The following is an 18,436-nucleotide window of genomic DNA, read 5'->3' as shown; positions in this document are numbered from 1 at the left end:
CATTAACTTCATATAGATTTGTAGAGAATGCTGAGGCCTCAAGAGCCCTCCCACTTCCATGGCAGCATACAGGTGGGTCCAGTCTTCAACAGGGCATCATAGCTGCTGTGACTCAAGCATGCAGTAGCCATGCCATGCTTAGAGGTCAACATTCCTCAACACTCCATAACGTCTTCCAGCTCTGAAATACTTCCTGTCCCCTCCTCCACATGTTTCTTGAGCATAGGAGGGCACATGGAGATGCTTTCTTGCAGCTGAATATCCAAGGATCACTTAGTCTCATCGTTTTGACCAGTTATAAGCCTCTATGGTTGCCATAGCAGCTGACAGCAGCACCAGTGTATGGGCATAAACAGTTTGCTTCCATATGAATTGGAAAATTGGTTTTTTCTAGCTCTGTGAAGAATGTAATTGGAATCTTGATGGGGATTGCAGTGAATCTTAGATCTCTGTAGTGTGGATTCTTACAATACTGATGCTACCTATCTGGGTATAAAATGCTTTTTTATATTCTAGTACCTTCTTCACTATTTCAAAATTTTCATTGTAAAGATCTTTAATTTCTCCCAGGTTAGTTTCAGCCCCGGGTATTTTTAAGTGGTGGTGAATAAATTTCTTCTTTATCAGAGAGTTTATCACTTGTATATAGAAAGTCTGCTTGTTTTTGTAATTTGAAATCACTTAGTTGTAAATATATTCATTGTACATTATTTCAAGTTTTATTAGCTTTTTTGGCATTTTTATGTTTAAAACAAATAGAAAAGACCAAGTTTCTGACAGCACACACCTGTAATCACAGCACTTGGAAGGCAAAGAAAGAGAATCTCAAATGTGATCTACAAAGTGAGTTCTAGCCCAAGCTATCCAAGTACAGAGCGGTGCCCTGTACAGCTATATACATTGAGCCCCTGATCTCAAAAGCTAAATAAAATAAACAATCGAAGTAGGAAAGCATCATACATCAGATTTGTCCCTCAATATATTTCTTTACATGATAGGAAAAACAGACAGAAACAGCTTCTCAGGTCATCAGCTTACACTGTCCTACACCTCTCTCTCTCCAAGGGCTATTTTGCTGTTGAAGATTTCACCTAAGATGCTTCCCCCTCAAGGCTGAAGAATTACTCTTACAATCTTGGCTGTTTCTGGTTCATTCTGGACACAAAGTGTAAACAGCTGGTCGACAGGCTGACACCTCAACCTTCCACAGCCACTGCCAAGCCTCTGAAGCCCGATTCACAAACGATTAGAATTCCAAGGCTGTTTGAGGCCATCTGTCACATTAATTGTTGAAAGCCACACAGTAAAGATGAATCTGGAGCTTTAGTACAGATAGAACATTTTAAACACACCCCCATTTATCAAATGCCGTTTGTGTCACCTGGCTGCTTCCCTCATCTGGTGCCATTTTGTATTTAATGAAAATGTGCTTTTAGAGTTTTAACAAGAATGGTTTCCTCCAGGGAATAACTCCGCCGGGGGAAATCTGCTCCTTCTGACTCACTAGTAAACACACTACATGTTCAACCATCACAATGGCTAAAAGTAATTTTAGTTCTTTAATCTTTAAAAAAACAACAAATATTTATGAATGATAAAAGCTTTATAGATTTACATTCCAATTTTAAGCCTTTTGTTCGAAGGCAACATAAGTGAAACCATAAAGTCCCCCATCATAAAGAAAACAAAAAATGAAACAGATGTATCGTAAATTTATATTTTCAGAAAAACATGACTGTACACTTTGTGATCATGACTTTTTAATTATAGATCTATTGCTTTATGATATAGTAATTAGATTTCATGTCAAAGAAGGTAATGTGGGGGGGGGCAACTATGAAGGATGAAGCCTCATGGCAGAGACAAAGCGAGCACAAAAGAAAATGAAAAATTTAAGTTGTAAATTACAATATGAATTGGACAATTTATTTTCACATCATCTCCCAGACTGTGGCTGTATAACTCTAGGAGATATTTACTGGAAACAAGATCTGCTTAGGAGTCAACTGATACGTAACAAGTCAAGTAGACTAACTGCAGTCAGATGCACGCGCACATGTACACCCTGTGGATTTATTTATTTGTGTATGAAAACTACAATACTTAGATCCCTTCTGTCATTGATAAATACTCAAAGGAAGGAAGGAAGGAAGGAAGGAAGGAAGGAAGGAAGGAAGGAAGGAAGGAAGGAAGGAAAGAAGGAAGGAAGGATGGAAGGAAAGAAGATAGGAGGCTGCTGAGCCATTTAGCAACTAAAAGCAGCTTCTGCTGGTATGAAAATAGCCAGGCTTTCTGGACCATCCTGAAGAGTGTGGATCCAGCAAATATACTTATGACAGAGAATTCCCTCACCCAATCAGATAAATGTCAATACCGCCTGCCTAAGGCAGCTTTGCATGTGTGTGTTAAGCAGAGTGTTCTCATAACAGGTAAGAACATTACAGTTGAAGACGGGAAAACCACCTATAGGGTCCACTGCTAGGCCCCAACTCTCTCATTTTCCATCTGCAGCTGAACTTCCCATTTGTTCTCCTGCACCCTGGCAGTTGGCGCAGTTGCCCCATTCAGAGAGAGAAGGGCCATTATTCTCACTGTAGCCTAGCTTGGAAAATTGAAGGGGGATTCTATTTGATGAGAGAAGCTCCCTGAGGCAGGCTCCTGCTGTCTCAACCAGGCAGTACTGTCAGGGGTCCTGTGACTTGGTTATTTCTATCACTCCATATCCCACACCATCTGTGACATTTGCCATGGTGGGGGTAGGTTTCTGGTTCCTAATGGGCTGCTCTCCCAAACCCCAGCAGTAAACCTACAGCCGCCATTCACTTTATGCTCTGTGGACCAAATGTGGGGCTTCTCCAGTGTCTGAGAGCTGAAAGATTAGAATGTCATTAGCCACCTCTCAAAAGCAGCTGATAAACTTAGAAGCTGAATTAAAGTATGACCCAGATAAATAGCACACGAGCTTATTTTATAATAGTCTGGTAAGTACACAGGTGTTTTCATTAAAAAGTTAACCATTTGTTATATCTCAAAACTGTGTTCTTGAGCAATCTTCTGTATGTCAATCAGCCACCTAGGGTGGCTCAGGTGCTAGACTTGAAGCTGAACTGCCGAGATTTGCTTCCGGGAAGTGTGACCTTGAATAAGTGACTTAGCCTCTTGAGCCTCGAAGTGTTTTGATCTGAAAAATGGAAATGATAACAAAGCCTGTCAGTGGTGTGGTTAGGAGGATAAGTTACTCACTGAACTGGTTAGGCCAAGCCACGCCTGGCAAGTAATAAATGTTCCTTAAACAGGATCACAAGCAGAGAGGTTAATTAGCTTCCTTAAATTCCTTAAGATTTAGGACATCATCTTAATACATAACTGCAGCTACTTCAACTCTGGCACCTACACATCTGCTGCCTCTTTAAACCCAGATTCTGAGTGGCAATCCTGAATCTCCAAAGATATGTGTACATTTAAAGGAAAAAATTCCATATACATTCTGATAGATAGATAGATAGATAGATAGATAGATAGATAGACAGACAGACAGACAGACAGACAGACAGGTAGGTAGGTAAATATATGATAGATAGATAATAAATAAAAATCTTTGCATCAATATTTTCCCTTACTACATGTCATAATTTGGCATGCATATATTTCATTCTATCACACTCTCTTTCAGTGATAATGACAATCAACCGTACTAGTTTCACAACTCACCGGGATGCGTATGCAAAACACTGTGCGTTAAAATGTTTTTACTATCAAAATTCCAGTTTTGGAGAAAAGACCGAGTTTGGCTCCCAGCACACACATCAGGTGGCTCATAACTGCCTGTTAGCTTCAGCTCCAGGAGATCCAATGCCTTCTCTAGACCCTGGCAGGAACCTGTACACACACACACACACACACACACACACACACACACACACAAAGTTACACAGTTCATACACATATAATTCAAGTTAAATTCTTAAGAAAATTTTAGGGTTTTTTTTGCCTCAAGAACTTTAAAACAGACTGCAACAATTTCTGCGAACTTTTATTAAAAGTTTGAACTCAACATTTTCTCTGTTCTCTGTTTAAAAACAATCTGAAAGCACAGTAAGAACACCTGGAGATCCACATTGATGGTTTTAAATCTTAGTTGAAAAATCTTAGTTGAAAGTAACTTAATTTTCCTAATCTTCAGTTTGCTTATTTGATGATTAGGATAATTTCCCAACAATATGAGAATGTGTATCAAATGCACAGCAAGGTGACTACTGCTAAACACACACCAGTTATTACAATTATTTGAAGAACAGGACCCTCGTGCTATTTGAACACTAGCTCCTTATACTTCCCTCAAACCTTGGGGTCTCTTTCATCTTTTGATTGTTTCCTTTGCTTGGAGAATATTCAAGCTTGACACAATGTCATATGTTTACTTTTGCTCTTTCTGCCTCTGTACCATTAGGGTTATATCTAAAACATCATGCCCCAGACCGATGTTATATAACATTCTTCTTGTAAATTTAGTTTCAAATCCTTAGTCTATACTTCATTCACTTACTGTGGAAGAGGCCAGGTAAGGTTCATTCTGGATGTACCCAGCCAGTTTTCCAAATAGGAGTCATCAAGGTCTGTCCTTTCTCCTCATTCTATATTCTTGTGATCTTTACAAACTATTTTGAATGAACTGTTCATAAATATATGTGAGGGAGAGCCTACAGGTGTCCAAGCAGAGATGTAAACTATGCAGAGGTGAGAATAAAAAACTCAGTTTGGACAGGAGGGAGTCTGAGGCCAGGAAGTTTTGGTCAGTATTTTTAAAATGGTAAAATTTAAGGGAAAGTTTCCTGTTGCAATACACTCTCCAGCATGCATGTAATTTCTTCCAAGGAGATGGGTTCTAGAGATAGGCTGCCTGTGCTAACTTAAGGAACAAGAGAAGACTGGCCTGGTCTTGATCATACAGTTAGTGTAGAGGTCATTTTATGCTATTAGCTGCCTCTGTCCAGATTGAGGGAGCATGGGGAGTCCCTAGACGTAAGGGTCATTTAGATTACTAGCCACATCCAGTCCTGGATATGGGAGCTTCATAAGGCCTGGTCGAACAGATAACACAGATCACCAGGCTGTAAATCACCTACCTCCGATTCCTACCTTTCTGGACAAACAGGTTGTATGTCCCTCCCTTTGAAAGAACAATCCTGGGTGCTTAATATTCCTGGGTTCCCTGGAGATCCGTGGGCACAGGACCTTTGTACTCCAACATTTATGCATTCATTTCTAGGATTTTACCCTTATTCCTTTAATGAGTGTCTCTATTCTATGCCCACACTACACTGTTTTGGTTTCTTTGGCTTTCTATTGTATTTTGATACCAGGACAAATAATCTTATTATCAAAAATGTCAGCATATCTGAACAGACAAGTTTTCATGATTTATAAGAGCCTTCTGAATACTTGGGAAAGTCATATGACTCTCATATGAGTCAGAATGAGAAGGTGCCTCACCCAGTAGAATGACCATTACCCAAACAATCACACATATTAAAAAAAAAAATGTTCAGAAAAAAAAGAAGCTGTACCTTGTGGTAGGGATACCAGTTACCACAGCCTCCTTAAAACTCAGTGTGGTGATTACTCAAAACACTAGAACTATCATAGGATCCAGCCATCCCATTTTGGGGCATCTATCCAAAGGAATTATCATCAGTATGTAGACTAAGCATCTTCATTTCCATGTTAACTGCCATATTATTCACAGAGCCGAGATACGGAAGCAACCTAAGTGCTTGTCAACAGATGAATGGAATTTCTAGTGTGGCATTTTACACAGGCACAAGAGAATACCACTCAGCCCTGAAAAAGAATGAAATTAGGTTATTAACAGTCACACAAATGAATCTAGAGAACAATGTATGTGTGAAATAAGCCAGTCACAGAAAGCCAAATCACTAGAGCTCTTACTTAAATTTCGGATCTAAAATGGTGAAGAAACAAAAGAGGGAAAGGATGGTTAATGTAAGCTAGGCCAGCAAGGCTGGTGGAGAAAGACCAAATTCTGACTGAGGGAAACAAAGTTCCAGTTACACAGGGAGAGCTAGGGATCTATTGTACCAATGGGGACTAGTTAATTATGCACTGCATATTTCAAATTTACAGGAAAATAGATTATAAATGTTTTTGCCACAAAGAAATAATATGAGATAATATGTATGTTAATTAGGCTATTTTTCAAATCCACAAGATAGATAAATACATTATATCCTAAAGTACATAATCTCTATGTAAAAATAACAAATTGCTAACCTTTACCCAGGTATACACGAGACTCTCAATGGCGGTACTCAATCAGTTATCAAAATCCCTTATTTTTAAACATCTGGACTCGTGGGCAGAGGAACCAGTTTCCCAAATCAAACTGAACAAGAATTGCAGATCTTACAACCAAGTTCACTAAAAAGTCAAAAGGCAAAGCAACAGCAAAGGGAGTCATGTGATTCTTTCTTTGCAGAGGTTCGAGGCTGTCCAACCAGTGCCTGTAAGAACCTTTTTTCCCCACATAAAATGCACATTGGTCCTGGCCGACACACTGGGGGGGGGGGGGGGGGGGGACAAGTAAGGTTTATGGCCTGAGCCAACAATGGATTTTGTTTTACTGAACATCTGGTTGTTATAATGATATACAGATTTTGAAGGTCATATGTTAGCTCCCAGCAGATTATCCCTAATAAATGCACAACACTCTGCTTTATTTACAACCAGAAACCTAAATATACCTGCTTATCCCGCTAAAAATGTCCTATATAAGGAAACTTCAGCTAGTGAATTTCGTGTCAGTCAGAAGTTGAACCCTTACATGGGAGTGACTGGGGAGGGCCAGGAGCAAAGCTTTCCTTCCCAAGAGTGACACCAGTTCTAAGATGCAGAACCAGGAGACTATGGTTTTGTTCTTTTTCAAGTTTCAGATCAGCATTTGAGAACTTAGCTGAATTTCAAACACATACAAAGAGAGAGGCTGATATTGAGGGTGCTCCAAAATTCTTGGAGCAGTTTTAAGCTTTAAATAGCATAAATTGCTTTTTATGTAAATCAAATCTGCCAGAAGGTTCTCGGTGCTCTGTTTATTTCATTTTAAGACTCTTTAAGTAGCAGGGGGGAAAAGTTTCTTTTGTTTCTCTTAAGCATGATAAAACCACAGTGTTCCACATATTCACAAGGCAGAGGTGACTGGACCATCTTTAAGACCATGTATCTACTCAGCTCCCCCCCCCCCCATGTGCTGTGCTCTCATGTTTATCCAAATGAACATAAAGTACATAATCCTGTCTTTTCAGATACTCCATTGACAGAGGCAGCGACCCGGGAAGATTTTTCTACGTTGACATCACAACAGGTGCTCTAATGACGGCAAGGCCACTAGACAGAGAAGAGTTTTCTTGGCACAATATAACTGTTCTTGCTATGGAAATGAGTAAGTAACATGATTAATTGGTCTCCCCAGAGTTACAAGACGTAAAGATATAGAAACTGAAAGTGCCCAGACCTTGTCACAAACAATATGTTCCAGAGGAGAAACTGAAAATCTACAAATGAATGACCGTGTGATTTGGTCCTTAGTTTATGTTATGGTCGAGGTACAGTATTGAGTTCAGATGTCTTATGTAAAAGAATTTTTGTGTGGGTCAGAAATTGAATCATTACATGATTTTGACTAGAAAGGTCTGGAGCAAAGAACTTTCTCACAGTGACACCAGTTCCAGGAAGCACAACCACCAGACTATAGTTTCAGATTAGCAAAAGTTTCAGATTAGCAAAAGTATCAAAACCAACCAGACAACTGTATTAGAACTACTTCTGCTGCCTCCCTAAAGTTCTAGTAAGTTCTGTTCCCATTTCCCATTTTGTTTTGATTCCAGGGGTTGTTTATATTTCCTCTCTGCTTTCTTCAATAACCCAAAGATTATTGAAGAGCATATTGTTTATTTTCAGTTTCAGGTTTCTATAGGTTCTCTTGCTATTGATTTCTAGCTGTTTCTATTGCATTATGATCTGATAGCAAAAATGACATTAGACTCATTTGTGTATTTGTTAGGACATTTTTTGTAACCTAACTTTGTTTTTGAGAACGTTCCATATGCTACTAAAACAGTGTATATTATACATGTGCTAGGTGAAATATTATATAGATATTTAGATATATGCCATTTGATCTGTGAGGAGGCTTAACTCTAAAATTTCTTAGAATTTTTTAAATCTAGATGATCTATAACTGGTGTATTGCTGTCACCCACTGTTGTTATATCTGGATCTTTCTGTCCTGTTATGCCCAATAATGCCTCTTTTGTAAAATTATGTACACCGATATTCAAGGCATATATACTTACATCATTTTTGAGGCAGAATCTCACTGTGTATCCCTGCCCTAGCCTAGGCCTTGGTAGGTGAAAAAGACTGCCCTCAACTCAAGGAGATCAGCATGCCCCTGTTATGTCCACGAGGAGACTAAAGGCATTTGCCACCATGCCTGGCTACAAACATTGTGTCATCTTAAGTGATTGCTCTTTTACCTAATTTGTGATGACCCTATTTACCTCTTCTAATTAAGCTTAAATCACACTTTATTTGTATTTCTTTGCAGATTTCACTCGTTAGGGGTATTTAATCCCATCCTTCATTTTCAACCCATGTGCCTTTTCATATGAGATGGGTTTATTGCAAAGAACATTCCGGTCTTATTGTTTGTTGTTGTTGTTGTTGTTGTTGTTGCTGCTGCTGTTGCTGTTGTTGCTGTTATCCAATCAGCTAGTCTGTATTTTTTTAATGAAAAAGTTTAAGCGATTTACATTTATTTCTTAGAGAAGTTTTCTGACTCCTATAATATTTTCACTGTCTTTCTTACTGATTTTCAATATGGCTTGATTTTTCTTTCTCTCCTATTTCTGCCTTACTGCATTGGGCGTGACTGGTTCTTTCCCCCTGCTCATTTATATATTCTTCACACAAAATTTACCCTTCCTGACCACTCATGTTTAGGACTATATTTCTTCCTCCCATGATTAATATTCATTTAAGCACCTACTGCAATGTGGGTTTAGTGCTCAAGAACTGTTTTGATTTATGTCCGTTATGTTCATTTCAATGAACAATAACTTTGTTGGATATGGGTAATTTCTGTTGGCAGATATTTAGTTTCAATGATCATCTTCAAACACTCTGTGCTTTCCTGGATTCGAAGGTCTCTAATGCAGAGAGTCTGGTGCTATCCTGACAGGATTTCCCTTTTGGAGTTACTGAGTCCCCTTTTCCATCTTTACTGTTTTTGTAACTATGTTGTCTCGTCACTTTAACGACAATAATGGTTTCTCATGGCTACTCCGTTCTCTAAATGTCCCCTGACCTTAGACGTTGATTTCTTGGAAGGGTCTGCAATAATTGTATTGACTCAGGCTCCTGTGCCTTTAGATTATATCTCAGCTCCTTTTCTGGGATTGCTCTCTTCTCCGTATCTCAGAGTTCTTGTTAAATCGTGGTTGTGGTCATTTATTTCATTTTGATATCTGACTATAGGATTTCTCTAACTTCATCTTCAACCCGTGATAGTCTTTCTTCTGCTTAACCTAGTTGTTGAAAGTGATGCTTTTCAGAATGTTGTTTACATATTACTTTTCATTTACAAGATTGTTTTTGGTTGGATTTCATCAAAATCTCCATTGCCTCCCCGAACGTGGCTTTCTTATCCAGACTCCGAACTCTTTCTCATCTCATTGTCTATTTGTTTGTATCCTCTTGCAAACCACCAGTCAAATGAAATCTTTGTGTGGCATTTTAACCATTTCTTTCAGTATTGCTGGATTCGGTTATTAACATGATATGTTCTTGAGCATGCTACCTGCCTTCATAATTGTGTTTCAATCTTTTGATTTGTACATCTGTTGGCATAGTTATCTTTTCCAGTTTATTATTGAGTTTGGAAAGCATTTTTTTCTTGAGGGCTCAATTCCAATACCACTCAAGAGAGGAAAAACAGGCCACTTTAGTAGTGCTAAGACTAAATTAAAGCAGATACAAAAATACTATTGAAAGGACTATAGCCAACTCCTCTATCACTGATAACCATAAACAAGCAAGTGGAAAAACTAATGTAGCGTAATCTATAAGCTTCGAAAGTAGATGGATTAAGGCTAACAAGATGGTTTGGCCAGTAAATGCATTGACTACAAAAGCAGAGTTTGATTCTGGAATCCACAGAAAGATGGAAGGAGAGAACTGAGCTCACAAATCTCTCCTGTGACCTCCACACACAGTAGCATGCATGGCATTATGTGAAGTATACACACATCATGCATATACGTAGAATCACATCCACACACATACATCTTAGTTAATCAGAAAAGTGAGAACCGATAAAAGTGATAAAGTGGGATGAGTGGAAACATAAATTGGTAAAATTAAAAGAAAAAGGGAAAGAATGCTATAAAGATAAAGAGAGAAAACAAAGCACTTAAAACGGCTCACACTCATCGGTAACTCCAGTCTCGGAGAACCCGACAGTCTCTTCTGACCTCCACCGGTGCCAGGCACAAACGTGGTGAACTTGCATGCAAGCAAGACACTAATACACATAACAAATCTTAAAAATGAAAATTATACAAACAAACAAGAGCGTTATAAGAGAAATAAAAATAATGAAAACTTCTTTTAAAACTAAAAAATAGTGGACTGGTGAGAGAGCACAGCAGTTAAAGTGCTCACAAGCTTAATGGCCAGTGTAAACTGGAGTCCCAGTGAAGGTTACAGGACACCACTAGCTCCACACGTGGGCAGTGGCATACATACACATACACATACACATACACATACACATGCACATGCACATGCACATACACATACACATGCACATGCACATAAACATACACATGCACATGCACATACACATACCCATACACATGCACATACACATACATATGCACATACACATGCACATACACATGCACATACACGTATACATACCTGTGTGCATATATACTGTCATTTAAAATAAATAAATAAATAAATAGAATAGAATAGAGTAGAGTAGAGTAGAGTAGAGTAGAATAGAATAGAATAGAATAGAATAGAATAGAATAGAATAGAATAGAATAGAATAGAATAGAATAGAATAGAATACCAAAAGCATAGCAGAAAGAAGAAAAATCCAGTGAATGGAATGTTGCCGTTTCCTGAATCATCCCTAATGACAAACACCCACACAGAAGACACTTCCTTATCCCAGAGTGTGCACAGTCACACTCTCAGCACGTTAACATTTGCACATATCTTATCCACTCTTTGACAAAGCCGGTCGACACCGCTGTCTTTCTGCCTTACTGAGCTCTCACCGTCACTGCCCCTTATGTTCTCTTTAGACAATCCCTCCCAAGTGGGAAGTGTTGCTGTCACAATCAAAGTCCTAGATGTGAATGACAATGCTCCAGAGTTTCCCAGATTCTATGAAGCCTTTATCTGTGAAAATGCCAAAGCAGGACAGGTAAGGTGATCACCTTGGTCAACCCCAAATGTACAGAAGTAACTGCTAATAACTTAGGGAGGATTTCTATCACTGTGATAAACTACCATGACCAAAAGTAAGCTGGGTAGGGGTGACTTTACTTCATACGATACTTTCAGGTAATAGTACATTACTGGGGGAAATCAAGGCACCTCGAGGAGTGGAGGACGCTGGAGGCAGGAACTGATGCAGAGGCCATGAAAGAGAGCTGCTTACTGGCTTGCTCCTGGTGGCTGACTAGACCTGCTTTCTTAGACAGTCCAGGACCACCTCTTCAGGGATGGTACTACCAACAACATTCTGGTTAGCATAGCAATCGTTAATCAAGAAAATGTTCTACAGACTTGACTCCAGGTCAGTGGTCAATCTTAGAGAAGCATTTTACCAACTGAGGGTCCCTCTTTCCAAATGGCTTTATTTTTTTATCAAGTTGGCAAAAAAAAACTAATCAACACAATTTCTGGATTCATGATCAATAACATGACCACACCAGAAGGTATAGATTAGAAAATGGAGTCTCCAATTTCTTTAAATCCGGTTCTAGTCATTTATTTGTTAAGACAACCACTTGGAGGCCAAATTACATTTTGTGGTCTGAATAGTGCTTGAACAGTTGACTCACAGAAAAAAATATTCTGGTTATGGAAGCAACCCTCGTTCTACAAATTTCACAAACATATTTTTAGGGCATGTTTCTGAACCTATCCTGGTATTTCAAATTCCAAATGATTTGACTAAGCATCCAGCACTAGCTTTCTGGTGGCCACTGCACACTGCTCATCCACACTCTCCTTCCTGTTGCTGTCCTATGCTTCCTTCCTCCACTAAAGGTCCTAATGTCTATCTTAGAGCATATAGTGTGGTCCTATAAATTCTGGTAGAACAAATTAATGAAGGTCACTTATTATAAAAATCAGGGAGTAAAAAAGTCCACCTCTGAGCAGATGGTAACTAAGGCTCTGACTACAAAGCAGCTTCGAGCCTACATTTACCCCTCTCCTGGAACAACACCCAATGGTCTCTTCACAAAGCTGTGCCCCCAGAACCAGCATTTACTTGAACTTCCAGCATCCTTAGCTCAACATTTCTTTGTCTTCTATCCAAAGAAAGTGACTTTGTTTCTGGAAAGCCAAGAGCCCTGAAGTGATTCAAGTCTAACCTGAACTAAACGCTGATTTTTTATAATGTGGTGCAATAGTCTGCATCACTCTTAAAAGCTTTTTCCGATTCTCCAATAATTGTATTTCCATATTTATTAAATTTCTAGTTTAAAAAGGCCTAAGATATTATCCAACTAATAACAGTTACAATAAAAGCTTTGTTGAACAAGACAGGTCTGTGGTAATGGCTGTAAAGAACCACATTAACAAGCCAGTAGTTTGGTACATTCCGTTACACATGAAGCAAGGTCAAAGAGAAGACACAAAGAGGTGGACAAACTCTTAAGAGCTTTTAATGTTCTGGCTAGGTATTTTGAGTTTTTAAAATTACTATTTTTTTGCTACCGTACTTTTTGACTGCTATACATAATGTGCCATATTTTTGTTTTACTATAACATAAGATTTGATATAAGTATATTTTATGCCAAGGCAAAAGAGGCTAAATTTAACCATGAACTTGGAGGATGCTAAGTTGTACAATGAAGGAAGCCTCTCATTCCTCAAAACACAGCACTTTCTGTCATGAAGGCACTGGGACAGAAGCTACAATATGTCAATGGCATAACATCTGGCAACCACTTCCGCCTTTGGAGTCTTGTGTGTCCTCCCTTCCAAGGACATCACTAATGGTTTTTTTCACTAATGGTAAAAGTCTTTGAAATAGATTATCTTGTGACTTGGAGTTAGGGGACAGTGTCACAAGCCATTTGTCATCTTCAGTCCTAGATGATGCTGACCCTAGCCTAACCTCACCTCTGTGTGTATATGTTTACCTCTTCCTCACAGTGGGTGAAGGGCACACAACAGTGAAATCATACCTGATGGTTACAGATGGAAGACAGCAGGGTGCTAAGCAAGATAATAGTCAAGTGGGGCTAAGGACTCTCAGAAGAAGGAAGCTAATAAAGCTGCTCAGGGTGCTCCCATCATGAACCCCACCACACTGTCTACCTCCCCTTCAAAGTCCCATCTCACCAATATATACACAGGTTTATGATCTGTCTTGAAATTTTTCCACTCTATTATCTATTTGGAACATTTCCCGAGAAACATTTTCATCTCTTCACACTTGGCTCTCAAAATGAAATTTTAGGATTTGCCTCCCCATGGGGCTAGGGTCGGTGGCTCCATTGTGAGCAGCGCTGACATGAGTCTGAACTCTGTGTGACTATCTCCATGCTCCCTGGCCCTGCACCTCTATGCCATCCACCTTCAGATTCAACATTCGGCTATTTCAGAAGGCTTGCCCAGAAAGGGAATTCTGAAATATGATGTTTTTGAGACCCATAAAAAGGAAAGGCAGATGAACTAAGCAAAATAAAGTCTAGCTGCAATAAAGATACATTATCATCCTCACAGAGTTCTAGAAGAAGAGCTTCACAAAGCTTGAGGGGGAGCAAGAGGCCTTTAAGCTCCCGGTACCCGTTCGTCACTGTTGGCAGGTTGCCCTGAAAGGATGTGGTAACTATGGGTAGGGTGGTTAGCACAGGAAGGGTAAACCCTGAAGAGACAAGCAGGTGAAGAGCAGAACAATGTGTCCTTTGAGCATCTGAACAGTATACAGAAATTCCTTGCCCTCTATTCAGCATGCTGTAAAAATCTTAAATGCCCACCTGGGCCCTCAAGCTGAATGTGATATAGTCCTGGAAGAGAAACAGCATTTTCAGCAGAAAGGACAGGTTTACAGGACCAGGCCCAAGCTGACTAGGATCATCTAGAGTACAGCACGTTTAGAGCACACCAATGGAAACTCTATGCATGTCCAACCCCACCACAACCTTCCAACTAATGCTCCCTCCAACCATCTGGGTCATTTGCCTTTCTTTAGTGCTTTTCTGTGAGTTTGCATAGCCTTCGTGAGAGGTATTCCTTTGAGGAATATTGTGGAAAATACAGAACTTGGCCAAATGGATCAAAGGGAATCATTCTTACTCTCCCTGGCACTAAGCTTCATTTTTCTGTTTGTTTGTTTGTCTGTTTGTCTGTTTTGTTCCAGCTGAGCTCCACCCTCACACCTCTGAATACAGTCTGATTCCCACCCTGATGAGTTATGCACCACACCTTGTCTAACTCCTTCCTAACAAAGCAAGACTGTTCTGTGGTCCATGCACCTTGATTCCACATTCCACAGCTTAACACTGCCCTGTTTATTTACTTTCTAGGTAATGGTTATTCTTAAGCAGGGGCTTCTCCACGGTAGCAGCTTAACTACCAAGTAGTCAATGTTGGTATACAGATTATGCAGGACCTCGTGACATTCCACTGTCTTCTGATTACAACACTTTAAAGTAACAGGCCAAGCGGTGGGAATAACGCAGCTGAAACGTTTAGGCAATGTTTATCTTTACCTGTTAACAGATTCATGATCAGGACTGAGCTTACTTAATTCTAAGCTGTGCAATGTTGGGGAGGGTTTCCAACTTAGTGTCAGGACGTCTCATTGGGCAAATGACTTACTACTGCACTCCAGGTTTAAGGTTTCACTAGACTTTGCTTTTCCTTTGGCTCCAACTCACCCTGAATTCATTCATTCATGTCCCCCCTTCAGCTGATCCAGACGGTGAGTGCTGTGGATCAAGATGACCCTCACAATGGCCAACATTTCTACTACAGTTTGGCTCCTGAGGCTGCTAACAACCCCAACTTCACTGTCAGGGACAACCAAGGTAATCAGGCGGACATGGGCTGTCTATGCTTTTCTACTGCTCAAGAAGGACATGTTTAGTTAATCTGTCATAGAAACGGTGCCACATTTTCAGGCTTTTTGATAACAGGAAGAATGTTAATGCTAATTTGTAGTCTATCGAGTTTTGTTACATAGTATCAAAGACAAAGAGTGCCCTCTGCTGTCTGTTTAGCTTTCATTCCTCGGTTAGCTGACAAACATTTATTGACGCTCCATCAGTGAAAGACACTATTCAAGGTGCAGTGGCAAATCTCCTTCCTTTAGTCCTACTGAGAAGAACTATGTTTACATTCTCTATAAAGACAGAAACAGCCTAAGGACAAAAGTATCCTAGAGAAAGAGAACAAACTCACAAACTCGAAGGAACATTTCTAATCAAAGATCAATAAACCAATAGAAGCAGAGAGGGAGGAGTAAAAAGCTCTCTCAGCAAAAGAGGTAAGGTTAAGTGAAAGGTAATAGCAGCTGCCGCCACAACAACAGTACCAGCAACAGAACCAGCAGCAGTACCACCACCAGGAGCAGCAGCAGCAAAACCAGCAACAGGAGCAGCAGGTACAGCAGCAACAGTAGCAATAGCAGCAGAAACAACAGTAGTAGTAGCAGCAACAGCAGCAACAGTAGCAGCAGCAGCAGCAGCAGTAGCAAAGTGCAAAAACATAAACATGATAGTGTCCACAAAATTCAAGATCTGGCAGAGTAACCTGCACTGGCCTTGGATGCATGGTCCTCCTGCCTGAGGCTCCAGGGTGCTGAGAGTCTAGTCACCCACAATCAGACCTGCTTCCAGCAAGTTTAGAGCTCAGAAAGCCTACTCGGGTGGGGTTCCCAATTCAAAAGCTGCTTGTTCTCTACAACATCTCTGCGGCAATTAAGACTGTTAGGACCTCACCAACAAGGTCCCTGGCAGAGGGGTTCACAGGCTTGGCTTATTCTTGGAGCTCAAATAGGGGAAAAAAGAGACTTTCTTTTTCCAGCCAGATTTTCTTGGAAAGGTCAGAATAATTGAAATCAAGCATTTAACTGTCAGATGAAGCCTTTTGTTAATTCTGCAGCCAACAACCTGATTTGGGTGTCCTGGCTTCTCTGGGTTTCAACCACCTCATCTTAAGGGTGACTTTGTAACAACTAAACAAAGGGTAACAAAGATGTCAAGATCAGGCATAGCTTGTCTTCCTCTCAGAAGTAATTTTTAACAGTTGAAAGTATTCTTCTATCTTTTAATTATCATAAAATGTCTATAGAAAGAATTAAATACCTTGAGAATTTTGTGTTTATTTGTGTGTGGTATGCGCTATGTTCCCATGTATAGGCATACACAGGAGTGAATGTGTCAGAGATTGGCATCAGGGATTTTCCTTTTGGCTTTTTTTTTTAATAATGTGTGTGCCAGGAGGGGGGCAAAGGCATCAGATCTTCTGAAGCTGGAATGGGAGCTGAGAGCAAACCTTTGCTTTTTTGTGTGAGTGCTTAACCCCTGAACCATCTTTTTAGGTCCCATAGGTCTCTTCCTTGATCACTCTCTACCTTATAAACTGAGGCAGGACCGCTCACTTAACCCCTAAGTTTCTTGATTTCAGCTAATCTGTCTAGCCAGCTTGCTCCAGGGACCCTGCTTGTACCCCCTGAGCGCTGAGGTTAAATGTGGCCCAGCACACCTCACATTTGGGCCAGTACTGGAGATCAAATTCTGATCTTCACCCTAAGTAGCACCCTGCAACAACGGTCATCTCCCCTCCCTATCCTCCTCTCCGGAGAATTTTTTTGAGTCAGACTTTTGAATGATTCACTTAAGCTGTTTATTGGAAAATTCTCCTATAAACAGTAGTTTCACCCTCCTCGGGGTTGGCTGTATGACAGAATCCCCGGGGTGAGGAGAGGCAGCCATCGTGTTTTTCCTTCAAACTTGTAGCTAGGTGCCACTCTTTCATCCGTACAGAATGAACACCAAAAGCAACACACAGCAAAAGGCTTCAGGTTTCATCATAAAGATGGGCAAATGGACAGACTGTAACCAAGGGACGTGACTCATCTCTGCAAAGGTTTCCCGAACCAGAAGCCAGTGCATCTTCAACAGGAAGTGTTAACTCCCCACCTCTGTATGAGTTTATCACACATAATTTCTAGGACCCTCTTCCAATATGGAGTATTTCCAATTCCAGTGCCCCCCCCCCTTACATTACAGTAAAACCTTAGTAGGAGCCGGCGGAGGACTGTGGCTCAAACCCAGGACCTTGCACATGCTGGCCAGCCCTCTACTACCAAGCATAACCCCACTCTGCCCATTCCTCTCCTTTAGCTTTTTGCTTGCCGTTGGCTTTTAGAGAACAGATCTCTCTATGTGAACTCACTGGGCTGAAACTTACAATGCAGACCGTCGATCGCCTCAACGGTCCTGCTGCCTCTGCCTCCCAAATGCTGGGATTACAAAGACACGCCCCGTTCCAGCTTCACCTGCTTTTTCAGTCTCAAAACATGAAATGAATTATGTGTGTAGAATAATTGAAAGTTTCAAAACCATTTCCTTATCTTTTTTTATTTGGCAAATATCACACACACACACACACACACACACACACACACAACCAGAGCTAATACCTTAGAAAAAAAATTCTGTTTCCAAAAAAGTTACTAAAGCTCTAATTTTCACTTTTAATGAAGACATTCCAATTGGCTAACATATGCCAGTCCCTGGCATGTAATATAAACGTATGGGTCGAGTTTTAATTGTGTGTTGTTGCTGCTGCTGCTGCTGCTGCTGCTGTTTTAGCTATCAGTTTTTTTTCTTAAAATCCACATGATATAAGCTAAATTAAAGCAAAACCAAAATACATACAAGTTTTGTTTAGAGAAACTGATTTTAAAAATAAAATTACAAAGGATAAGTAATGGTAGTCAGCTGAGTGGAGAAGACAGAGGATGGGCTGTGTGGTAAGTAAATAAATCCTCATACTAATAACTATTTCTATCATTTTGCACTGAGAGAAAAGTAAAATGAAAGTAAGCCCATGCCAAAGCAGGAAACAATTATCACTACCTGAACAAGTCATTGATCA

General features: G+C 40.1%; 1 protein-coding gene across 1 annotated transcript in view; it reads left to right on the top strand.

The window, feature by feature from the left end:
- The window catches only part of CDH20 (cadherin 20), a gene marked incomplete at both ends in the record, with an annotated part of 58,744 nt that overhangs the window by 27,438 nt on the left and 12,870 nt on the right, over positions 1–18,436 (top strand). Inside the window, 3 exons of the mRNA XM_080926934.1 lie at positions 7,320–7,456; positions 11,391–11,512; positions 15,243–15,360. Coding sequence (XP_080783060.1) covers positions 7,320–7,456; positions 11,391–11,512; positions 15,243–15,360 — 377 coding nt within the window. The remainder of the gene's footprint in view (positions 1–7,319; positions 7,457–11,390; positions 11,513–15,242; positions 15,361–18,436) is intronic.

The sequence above is a fragment of the Micromys minutus genome (genome assembly GCF_963924665.1).
Source record: "Micromys minutus genome assembly, chromosome: 12".
In the NCBI taxonomy this organism is placed as follows: Eukaryota; Metazoa; Chordata; class Mammalia; order Rodentia; family Muridae; genus Micromys; species Micromys minutus.
Note: the sequence above shows the minus strand (reverse complement) of the source record. Positions and strands in the feature narration are given on the sequence as shown.